Source organism: Oreochromis aureus, linkage group 10, assembly GCF_013358895.1.
Source record: "Oreochromis aureus strain Israel breed Guangdong linkage group 10, ZZ_aureus, whole genome shotgun sequence".
NCBI classification, from domain to species: domain Eukaryota; kingdom Metazoa; phylum Chordata; class Actinopteri; order Cichliformes; family Cichlidae; genus Oreochromis; species Oreochromis aureus.
In genome coordinates this window covers 3,441,311-3,453,523 of record NC_052951.1, presented here as the reverse complement: position 1 = coordinate 3,453,523, position 12,213 = coordinate 3,441,311, and the positions used below count along the sequence as shown (strand labels likewise).

Below are 12,213 nucleotides of genomic sequence, written 5' to 3'. Positions count from 1 at the left end.
ATGAAGAGAATCTAGATTCTGTCTAATTTTTTCTTACTGACCTGTCATTACGAGGTGTTTTTCAGAACTTGTGATCTATATTAAAAGTCTGGCACCCAGCTTGACCTGACAGTAGATAAAATCGAAATACTTTTGTTGCCTGCTTTTGTTGATAGCTTCATATACTGGGCTTCCCCATAATTGTAAATATAGACACTATATTAGAAAGAAAAATCATGCAATGTGACAGACCTAACTCTTGGATTTTCTCACCCTTTACTTTGTACAGCTTGTTGAAGATCAGGTTCAGATTGAGCTCATACATCTGTTTTGGAAGAAAATGAACTGCACCGTGGTGAAAAAATCATCCATATAAAAGAGTCTCGCTCCCTGCTATTCATAACAGATGCTGAGATTTTATGACCATCTTGATGGCAGACTTTCCTGCTTGAGAAAACCACTGACAAGCTGTTACTCTGTGTGATTACATGGCTGTAAATTAACCCCTGAGAAGTTGTCTGTGTATCATTATAGTTGGAGAGGGCCATTCTAAATTATTTATTATGCCTCTGTCTAATGATTTTGGCCTGCTTGCAGCTTATGTACTGTGTTTATGACAGCATAGTCAAGCTCTGAGAACAACTGTTTTGAGGAAATAAAAATGGTAATAATGGTAAAAGGTTTATGCTTTATAAATGAGCCATTTAATTGTTGACTGACAAGTTTAAAGGGTTAATAATATGTCACTCTAGTGAAAAAGTTCAAAAGGAAAAGTGAAAGTCAAGGTGTATAAGGAAGAAGTGAAGTTAATCAGACACTGACAAGGGTAGGGGAAAAAGCAAAGGAGAAAAAAAACACAAGGGACAAACCCTCAAAATAAAACAAATCAAAATGAAGTCAACAAGATGGCACGGCAAACAAAACACTTGAGAGTTGCCCTGGAATATAAGGGCAGTAGTGTTAAGGCAGTTTAAAAAAAAATCAAATGAACACCCTCACAATAATTGTACTGTAGTTAGATTATTTGTATAAATGCTTAGTGAGAGGTTTGAGGAGGCTCTTGTGATGATATCAGGTATTAACTCTGAATGCTGTCTGTCCAAACCTTTGGTATCTGCACAGCAAACATGAGGGGGCACTGTGGACAGACCCACACAGTGGGCAGCCCATTGTGGGCCCCAGGACCAACATGAAAATAAGGGCACATCTGGGCTCCAGATGGGCTTTAGTGGAGGAGCCTATAGAGTGGGCTGCCTACACTAAGTGGGGAGAGGAGCTCGTATCTGCCCAATTATACAATACAGCCACCAATTGGTATAAAGTGTGGACCAGAATGTTGCTCAAAATAAATAAACTCCTTATTCAATTCAATTCAATTTTATTTACACAGCGCCAAATCACAACAACAAGGTGCTTTATATTGTAAGGTAGACCCTACAATAATACATACAGAGAAAAACCCAACAATCATATGACCCCCTATGAGCAAGCACTTTGGCGTGTTACACACCGGCCCGGGGGCGCTGGAGTGCAACACAAGAAAAATAATAAAAAGAAGTAAATCACACAGCCACAGCTTTACAATGACTAGTCGTTTTATTAACTTGACAGGTAGCGAGCGTCAGGGTGGGCATGGCCAAAACAACAAACAAAACACACTGGAAATAAATCAGAACTAACTTACCTATAGTGAGTCAACCCCAAAAGAAAAATACAAACCTCTAACCTGTCTCCCTACCCGAAACAGGAGAAAAAGGTTGTAAAAGAAATGGCTTCCCACCCCTACAGCTACCATGTCCAGATAAACGACTCTCTACACTGTTTTTACTGCAGCCTAGCTCTGTCACACGGCACGAAGGGCCCCAACCGCGCAGCTCACTGGAAACAGGAAGTAGGAGGAGACTGCCGGCCCAGTCAGGTCCCAATTTGTAGCTGGCCTCATTCCCTCTTCCACCAATGGTCAGCCTCCACCTGGAAACTTGCATAACACAGACATCACAGAGTACAAACAATGCCCCCGCATGGTGTGACAAGTAACAGCACCACACGGCAACAATGACCTGGGTCATAACACCCCCCTATCTAAAATCAAGCATCTCCACCCTTTAAGAGATGCTGAATCTAGGTCTCTACTCGGGATAGTGCATCGGCCACAATATTATCAGCCCCTCGGAGATGATGAATGTCAATGTTAAAGTCCTGCAGCAATAAGGACCAACGCATAAGGCGCTGGTTGTTATTTCGCATGCGAGAAAGGAAGACCAGGGGATTGTGGTCAGTATAAACAACAGTTGGTGCGGGGCTGGAACTGACATACACTTCAAAATGTTGGAGGGCCAAAAGTAACGCTAGAGTCTCCTTCTCAATTGTACTGTAATTCATCTGATGCTTATTGAACTTTTTTGAGAAGTAGCACACTGGGTGATCAATTCCCCGGTCATCCTCCTGCAAAAGTACAGCACCTGTACCATAAGCACTGGCATCCACCTCTAACTTGAACGCGCGAGTAAAATCAGGGGCACCTAACACTGGGGCACTGCACAACAGGGCTTTGGCTGAGTCAAATGCTTCCTGACAGTCAGAGTTCCACAAAAGAGGTGTGACGGACTTGTCAACGCAGTCAAGGGAGTAACCACTGTGGCAAAATTTTGCAGAACCCACGGTAGTAGCCACACATACCCAGAAAACGCGGTTGACGCCGTGTTGTTGGTACTGGGAAATCCAAAATGGCCTGGACTTTGGCCGTGAGAGGGCGTACCTGCCCCTGTCCCACCTGTTTCCCCAGATAGGTAACCACAGCTTTGCCGAACTCGCACTTGGCAAGATTCACTGTCAAACAGGCATCCTTCAACCGGGCAAAAACTTCCCGCAGCGTGTCCATGTGCTCTGGCCATGTTGGTGAATAAACTACAATATCATCTAAGTAAACCTCACAGCCATGGACACCCAATAGCACCGTATTCATCAGTCTTTGGAACGTGGCGGAGCATTTCTTAACCCAAACGGCATCACAGTATATTGCAGGAAGTGGTCTGGTGTCACAAAAGCAGAGATCTCAGCCGCCCGTTGTGAAAGGGCACCTGCCAATAACCTTTCAAAAGATCCAGCTTTGTGACAAATCTGGCTGACCCCACCCTATCTACGCAGTCATCCATACGTGGGGAGCGGAAAAGAGTCTGGTTTAGTGACGGCATTTACTTTGCGGTAATCATTACAGAAGCGTGGAGTTTGGTCAGATTTAGGCACCAAAAGGGTAGGTGAACTCCAGGGGCTGAAGCTAGGGACCGCAAAACCATTCTTCAGCAAGTATTCCACCTCCTTCTTCATAACAGCCCGCTTTACTGGGTTGACCCGGTAGGCATGCTGCTTAATGGGCCTGTGGTCACCAACATCTATATCATGCTCAAGCACGGTGGTTTGAGTCGGTTTGTCACTAAAAAGCATGGTATGGCCACAAATCAGACTATATATGTCCTGCTTGTGGGGCTCATCCAAGTAAAACAAATGAGCCTTAAGATCCTCCAGGATTTTAGAATTCTCTAAGCGTGCCCCAGAACTTGGTTCCTGGTGCTCATGCAACCCATCCACCTCAGGTTGGTAGGAGGGTGATCCCACCGTCACAACAGGGGAGCCCATGTTGGTATGAGTCTTTTCACGGACCACATATTTCTTTAACATGTTGATGTGACAGACCCGGGACTTTTTCCGCCTATCTGGGGTTTTAATCAGATAATCTGTGTCACTGATTCGGCGCTCAACCTCATAAGGACCACTGAAGCGAGCTTGAAGACATGAACCCACAACTGGTAGGAAAACCAAAACATGCTCACCAGGCAGAAAGGTACGCTTGAGGGTTTTCCTATCATACCTCTCCTTCATATTACTCTGGGCATTAGAAAGCGAGCTACGTGCCAACTCACACGCAGCGTGCAACCTCTCCCTAAACGAACTCACATAATCAAGTACATTGTGCGCGGGGTCTCGGCTGGTCTGCAAGCCACCTCTCCTGGAGCAGACGTGAGGGTCCACGCACAGTGTGCCCAAAACCAACTCTGCCGGGCTAAAACCCAGGGACTCCTGTGTGGCTTCTCGAATGGCAAACAACAACAATGGCAGGCCCACATCCCATTCTGCATCAGTTTCAACACAGTACTTCCGCAACATGGCCTTTAGAGTCTGGTGGAATCGCCCAATGCCCCTGAGTTTCTGGGTGATAAGCACTAGACACCCGTGCTTAACAGACAGTTCAGACATAACTTGAGCAAAACCCTAGACAGGAAATTAGATCCCTGGTCGGTTTGAATGTATTTCGGTAACCCAAATGTAGAAAAAAAAACTGAACTAGTGCTTTCACAACGGCCTTTGCCCTGAGCGATCGCAGGGGAATAGCTTCTGGAAACCGTGTAGCCGCACACATTATGGTAAGTACATACTGGTAACCTGCCTTGGTCTTCGGCAAGGGCCCTACACAGTCCACTATGACATGTTCGAAGGGCTCACCTATTGCAGGGATAGGATGTAAAGGGGCAGGAGGGATGACCTGATTGGGCTTGCCAGACACCTGACAAACATGACAGGACCGACAATAAAGAGCCACATCAGATTTAAGCCCTGGCCAAAAAAATAGCGAGCACTCTGTCATACGTTTTCTAATCCCTAAGTGGCCTGACAGATGATGCTCATGGGCAAGACTCAAAACCTGGGGTCGGTACTCCGTCGGCACCACAACCTGAGTGACCACATCACCCTCTAACCCAGACACCGGAGTCCACTTGCGCAACAGAACCCCGTGGTCAAATTGGTAGGACGCAGGACCAGGTGCAGCCACCTGCTGCAAGGCAGCAGAACGGCAGGCAGACAAAGTATCATCAGACTGTTGAGCCTCAACGAGCTGCTCCCTGTTCACCGCCAAACACAAGTCCTCTGATACTACACTAAAAACCTTAGATTTCTCATCGCTCTACCTCCGGGAAGGGCTATTATGTGAGTCAGAACCATCCAAGAACGTCTCAGATATGTCCACCACGTCACTAAGGAGACGAGCCTGAGCACGTGTAACCACACATGCTGGGAAAACTGTGGAGTCGCCAAGTCCAGAAGAGGATGACACAAAATATCCGGATTAGGACATTCAGTGACTTCAGGAGTGGCCGGAAACACCTTTCCCCAGCCAAGTCGTTTCCCAGAATAAGATCAATGCCTTCAATTGGCAGCTGATCTTGCACCCCACCCGCACTATGCCCGATACAAAGGGCGAGGACAAGGTAACAGTATGAAGCGGCATGCGCAAAATACTCATCTTAATTCCCCACACCAACAAATCAGAGCCACAATACGACTGCTGAGAGAAAGGCACAATTCCACGCCGCGCTACGGAATGCTTTGCCCCCGTATCCCTTAATATGGTGATTGGAACCTGGTCCGCAGGATCACCAGACAGTGACAAAGAACCCACAGAGACAAAAGGTCTGAACACCTCATCTATCGCCACCGGGAGAACCCCATCCGGCACTGGCCCAGGGCGGTCCACAGTAGAACAACACTGCACCGGCCCCACCCCAGATGTGGTTTTAGTCTGCGATACCTCCTTTGTCCTTAGCACTGGACAAAAAGCAATGAGGTGACCGAGCTCATGACAATAGAAACACCTGCGGTCCCCACCCGCCACTGTAGGACTACGCCGTGAAAACGGGGGAGATCGTGCCCCTCCCACCCCAGGCAAAACTCTAGGGCCCCGACGCGGTGGAGGCGAAAAACCACTCTTGTGAGTCAAGGCAAACTCATCCGCCAGGACTGCTGCCTTTGCAAGGAGTCAACTTTCTGTTCGCTTTAAATAAACAACAACCCGCTCTGGCAGGCACCCCTTAAAGTCCTCCAACAGCATCAAATCCTCAACTGTGCAAACTCCTTAACCTTGCTAGCCTGACACCACTTATCAAAAGCAGACCTTTCTCACGTGAACTCCACATAAGTCTGGCTAGCCCTCTCTCACACTGCCGAAATTTCTGACGGTGCGCTTCTGGCACCAACTCAAAAGCACGCAACACAGTAGCCTTAACAACATCATAATCCAAACTATCAGCTGCCGAGACTAGCACACACCTCCTGAGCCCTACCCACCAGCCGACATTGCAGCAGCAAGGCCCAGACCTCCTCCGGCCATTTCAACGCAGTAGCAACACGCTCAAAAGCAGCAAAGAACGAATCCACCTCAGACTCACTAAAGGGTGGCACCAATTTAATGTGCTTACCCACATCAAAATCTCGATGTGGAGCTTGGGTGAGACCAGGTGTGGGTGGCGCAGGGGTAGGGCTACGTGGCGGAGGGTGGCGTTCCAGCTCTAGCGCTCTCACCCGAAGGTGCATCGCCTCCACCTCCAACTTGCGATTACTCAACTCCACCTCCTTAATGCGGAGCATCAGCTGAAGCTCCTCAGCTGACGTCCCACCGTAGGAATAGGGAGGAGCCACAGAAGAAGAGGTTACAGGAGGAGTAGGGGAAAGAGCAGATAAAGGAGCTAGCGGCTCCACAGCAGCCTCGCCCGCCCCACTTGCAACTGCCACACCCGCCAACAGGCCCCGCTCACCTAAGGCCTCAGCGATAAGCCGCCGCAAGTCGTCCTTCTTCACCACCACTGGAGCATGCACATCAAAATGGCTGGCAAGCAGCAGCAAATCCTCCTTCCTACACCTGTTCAACTGCTGCAAGGTAGGAGCCTTAGCGAACCTATCCAAATCAAACTCCATTTGCGGCCAACAACACAAACCAGCCACCAAACAAAAGGCACACAAAGCAACAAACACCCCCACGCCTACACGAACCCCACAAAACACAAACGGGCAAGGACGAGCCCCCAATTATGTTACACACCGGCCCGGGGGCGCTGGAGTGCAACACAAGAAAAATAATAAAAAGAAGTAAATCACACAGCCACAGCTTTACAATGACTAGTCGTTTTATTAACTTGACAGGTAGCGAGCGTCAGGGTGGGCATGGCCAAAACAACAAACAAAACACACTGGAAATAAATCAGAACTAACTTACCTATAGTGAGTCAACCCCAAAAGAAAAATACAAACCTCTAACCTGTCTCCCTACCCGAAACAGGAGAAAAAGGTTGTAAAAGAAATGGCTTCCCACCCCTACAGCTACCATGTCCAGATAAACGACTCTCTACACTGTTTTTACTGCAGCCTAGCTCTGTCACACGGCACGAAGGGCCCCAACCGCGCAGCTCACTGGAAACAGGAAGTAGGAGGAGACTGCCGGCCCAGTCAGGTCCCAATTTGTAGCTGGCCTCATTCCCTCTTCCACCAATGGTCAGCCTCCACCTGGAAACTTGCATAACACAGACATCACAGAGTACAAACAATGCCCCCGCATGGTGTGACAAGTAACAGCACCACACGGCAACAATGACCTGGGTCATAACAGGCGACAGTGGGAAGGAAAAACTCCCTTTTAACAGGAAGAAACCTCCAGCAGAACCAGGCTCAGGGAGGGGCGGGGCCATCTGCTGCGACCGGTGGGGGAGAGAAGGAAGACAGGATAAAGACATGCTGTGGAAGAGAGACAGAGATTAATAAGAAGTATGATACAATGTAGAGAGGTCTATTAACACATAGTGAGTGAGAAAGGTGACTGAAGAAGGAAAAACTCAATGGTTATTCACAAGGAATCACCACATAGTTGATTTGGTCCCACATGAGGCCCACATGGATTTTATGTGGGTAGGTCCATAGTGGGTCTGACCGTATAAAACCCATATCGGGACACCAACATTCCAAACTACTGTAAGCCCTGTGTTCACACGCCCAGTTGGGGCCCACGTGGGATAAGTTTGTGTTTGCTCCACCCACACAGCCCCACAGTTCACCCATAACTAGTCACTGTGGGCCTGCATGGGCATTTTTGCCAGTTAGGGCAGGTAACATTTGAGTCTAAACATAGCCAAGCTGGCAACCAATAAGGTCTCCCACAGCTGAACTGTGTATCATGGTGACTCTGCCCTCTCTTGCCAGCTCATGGAAAAAGAAACTACAGTCTTCTAGCTGTTGACAACTGCAGCCATTCTCTTTTCGACACCTCCAGGCCCGGCCCTCTGAGTACTGTATGTGTGAAGTGAGTGCAGCTAGAAATGTGCAGAAACATGTGTATGCCACACTGTTTGTTTGTTGTAACAGGTTGAACGACCAGTGGGTGGAAGTAGCCGGTGACTTGAGAACGCTCATTAGGAATTTATGAAGCGCTAAAATGTTTGGTCTCTGGGGAGGGGGGATTGGCAGCTGTCGCACAGGCATGCTGGGGACAGGAGGAGGTAGACCACATTAGCAGAGAGCAGACATACAGTAGAGGTGCAATATTTACAAAGGGTGACTGACAGAGGCTGCTCATGCGACAGCTCTGCAGGACTGCTGATCACTCTCTGTTCACTCATACCGCTCTGTGTGCAGTGAGGAATTATCATTTGCAAGTTTGTATGTGTGCAAATTTTTTATTTAGTTTGGAGATGCAGATAGCAGAGCTGATTTCAGTAACACATTGTAGGCAATACTTGTTTCTATAGCACAAAGAAGCATGTGGGCAGCATTTCAGCAAGCTTCATCACATCTACAGGCTTTGCCGTTATCATCCTTGTACATTCTGGTAGAAATATGAATCCCATTACATGTAACGGTGCATGCACACAGGAAGTGGCTGCAAGCAGCATAGCAACCAGAGACCACAGAATATCAGTGACGTTGAGTGAAAGAAACACTTACAATATTGCATATTTCAATAAAAGATCCTCAGTCACACCTTTGTGAAAATTAAGGTGAGCTGAACAGTCAGCTTAAAAGCAACGCATGACAACCAGTCATTTTAAATGTGCATGGGCCATGACTCTTATATCATATTAATGAAGAAACTTTTGTCATTAACTTCATAGGTGGTACCCTGCATGGTCCCTGGTGACACTGTCACAATAGATCTAGTAGAGTCCTTTTCAATACATTGCACATTGCAGAAGCAGCACCCAATAAATATGTGTTTCAGCTATGTTTAAAAGACATTAAAGACAGCAGTGTTCATGTTTGCTTAAAACTTTTTTTAAGGTTTAGTTGAAAAAGTGAAAGAGTAAACTAGAGTAAATGAGTAAAGTATCATTTTTGAAGCAAACTAAGCCTGGATGTCTCTTCCATCTGAATTTAGACGTAATGTAACATATTTTTAAACCAAGAGCTATCTCACCTGATTTAACCTGAAAAAAAAAAACCAGTGTCAGTGGACGCTTGGTGGGATATTCACCTGTCTGATAGACAAACAAGTGTCATGAGCATCTCTAAATTTGAATTGACACATAAACTAAATTGATGTTTACCTTTGTGTTTATGAATGAATGCTGGTAACTCAGTTCAATTAGGACTAAATAAAACCAGTAGAAATAAAACACTTATAAAAACAATTATGTGATTATGATGAGCAGCACAACATACTCATTTTAATGTCTTTTAGCTATGTTTCTAATGGCAATCTATACAATTATGATGCATCTTCTCCTTTGTCTTGGCATCATTTCTTGTAAGACACAACACTGTTGTTGAATCTCATCTATTGGTGATGAATCTCTTAAATAAATATTACCGCTGAAGGTTATACAATCTCCTCGGGGAGAGAAAATCGTATAAAAGGAACTACAGTAAGTGACAACTGTGATACATATGGAGTGTTTGTAGATTTATAGAAACATGTTACAAACACACATCGTGACTTTATTTTGCACTGGATGTACGAAACGAGTTCTGCTGTCTTTCTTGGGTTCCAGCCAATATACATATGCTGGCTGCATGCCGACAGTGTGGGTTGTCCATTACAGCACAGAGCTGCATTGTCAGTTTTTATCCACAGCGGTAACTTACTACTGGGGAAGTGCATCACATTACATTGACTTGCTTCATTAGTTAAGATGACTAGGAAACATCTTCTGTTGCACACATGACAAATTCACAGCTTACCAGCTGGTGCATGTATTTTGGCAATATCCGAATGGTAGTGACTGAATCTTATTCTCAGTGAGTGCTTGATGCCACAGCAGTAATATGATATAATATGATACGATAGTAATATCATTGTTGTAATGATGAATAATTTATTTTTTAAATGCAAAATTAAATATTGCTGTAACTACTTTTAGATCTATTGTAAAATGTAGGCACAAATGTGTTTGTCAAGAGAAAACATATGGATATTTCCCTGTCAGGGTTAAAATACAAGTTCCCATTCAAAATGATTATTTAAGCTTAAAGTGCTGAGTTTTTTTATTTAAAAAAATAGCAAGTAATGGCTTTTTAAGCTCATAACAACAAGAACTTTGTTGATTTTGTTGGTGTGCTTTTGCCCTGAACCTCGTTCGGATAGGCCAGTAGGGATTTTAGATTATATTTCATACAATTCCATCTTCAAAATCCAGAAAGATTTATGCAATAAGAATGTAAAAACAAGCTATATAAGCAGTCAAATGATTACATAACAGGACAATACCCAGAATGTCTAAAACATACATTTACTGTCATTACAAAGAGACGCCTTCGTCAGAGCTCAAAGAAATTCTGTAGCACAGGACCGTAGCTCAGGGTACCTCTCCCAGTCCAGAGACATGCAGTTAGTGGGGATAGATTAATTGGAAACTCTAAAACTAAGTGCCCACAGGTGTGAATGTGTCTGTGTGTGGCGACCTGTCCAGGGTGTACCCTGCCTCTAGCCCCAAGACAGCTGGGATAGGCTCCACCCCTCCCCCCTGCGACCCTGAAAAGGATAAGCGGCAGAGGATAGATGGATGCATAGAGGTCCTTAGCTTAACCACCTCACTTTGGTGTGTTATTGCAGACAATGCATAATATCAGAAGGTGGTAAACTTGAGCATAGTCACTGTCTTGATGTGTTCCATTTTTGTCACTTAGAGGACAATCCATCCTGGTGAAAACACGATCACACCCTTTGGTGAATACGTGGTGGGCCACACGCCTTTCTTCTGATCCCACGTTTTAGAAGAATTTTGTTTCTATTTCTTGGTGAGCATTTTAAAAAAAGTATTGTAAGTAAGTAAGTACTGAACTGAATCTGGTATGGATAGACGCACTTTGTCTGTAGGCAGGTCTGGCTTTCTCTGCAGCTCTGTAGTTTCACATCTACTACTACTCTCTGGGGCCTTGCTGCAGTATCTCTTCACAGACAACAAGAAACACACTCCTGCCACCTCTTATCACTGCAGTGAGGACAAACACAGCAGCCAGCCTGTGAAAAACACACTTGGCCTAAATTAAAAGAAAAAAATCAAATGCAGTAGAGCGCTAATATGTAAATATGGTTGTTCTCTCACAGATCTTTTAACGGGTCCTTTCTTGGTACTTATTAAAGGATTCGCCATGCCGTGTCTGACGTGGTTTTCTGATCTCATTTCTCTCTGCAGTTTTCGGTGAAGATCTACGTTCCAGCTTATATTTTGTCAATGCATCTGTGCAAGAGGTAGTGTTTGCCAGCACCACAGGGACATCGGTGCCCTGTCCCGCCGCAGGTGTGCCTCCTGTCTCACTGCGCTGGTACCTGGCCACCGGCGAGGAGATCTATGATGTGCCAGGGATCCGTCATGTGCACCCCAATGGCACCCTTCAGATCTTCCAGATCCCCCCTTCCAGCTTCAGCAAACTCATCCATGACAATACCTACTATTGCACAGCGGAGAACCCCTCAGGGAGAATCAGGAGCCAAGATGTTCACATTAAGGCTGGTCAGTTTCTCTGCTCGTCACTCTGTTTTGTTTTCCGTTGGGTCGTCACGTCGCAAATCAGCAAACTTTTAGAACAATTTATGCTCGACCAACTCCGATTTGGATACAGATTGGTCAAAAGTTTAAACATATATGATAAGTGCTGTGACATTTTAGGCTGACATATCAAATACTTTTCAAGATACATTTTTTTGAAAAATGGTCTGTCAGCCCACTTTCAGGTCATTTTTCATACAATGAAATCTAATATTTAAACATGAGTATATCAAAAACTATTTAAGATAAAAGCCTGAATTTCTTACCATCAAAATAAATCAGAAACTATAATTTGGGACTTATTTTAACAAAAGTCTAATAACTGTATGTTTAAAATATGAAAAACTGTCCATCACTGCTTCATATTCCCATATTTGACTTTGTCTGAATAGTATATAATCATATCTCACAATAATGCAAAAATAAAACA

At 45.2% G+C, this 12,213-nt stretch overlaps 1 protein-coding gene across 1 annotated transcript in view; it reads left to right on the top strand.

Moving 5' to 3' along the window:
* dscama (Down syndrome cell adhesion molecule a) overlaps positions 1–12,213 on the top strand; it is a 106,819-nt gene that overhangs the window by 16,395 nt on the left and 78,211 nt on the right. The window contains exon 2 of the mRNA XM_039618899.1: positions 11,430–11,747. Within this exon, the coding sequence (XP_039474833.1) occupies positions 11,430–11,747 (318 nt within the window). The remainder of the gene's footprint in view (positions 1–11,429; positions 11,748–12,213) is intronic.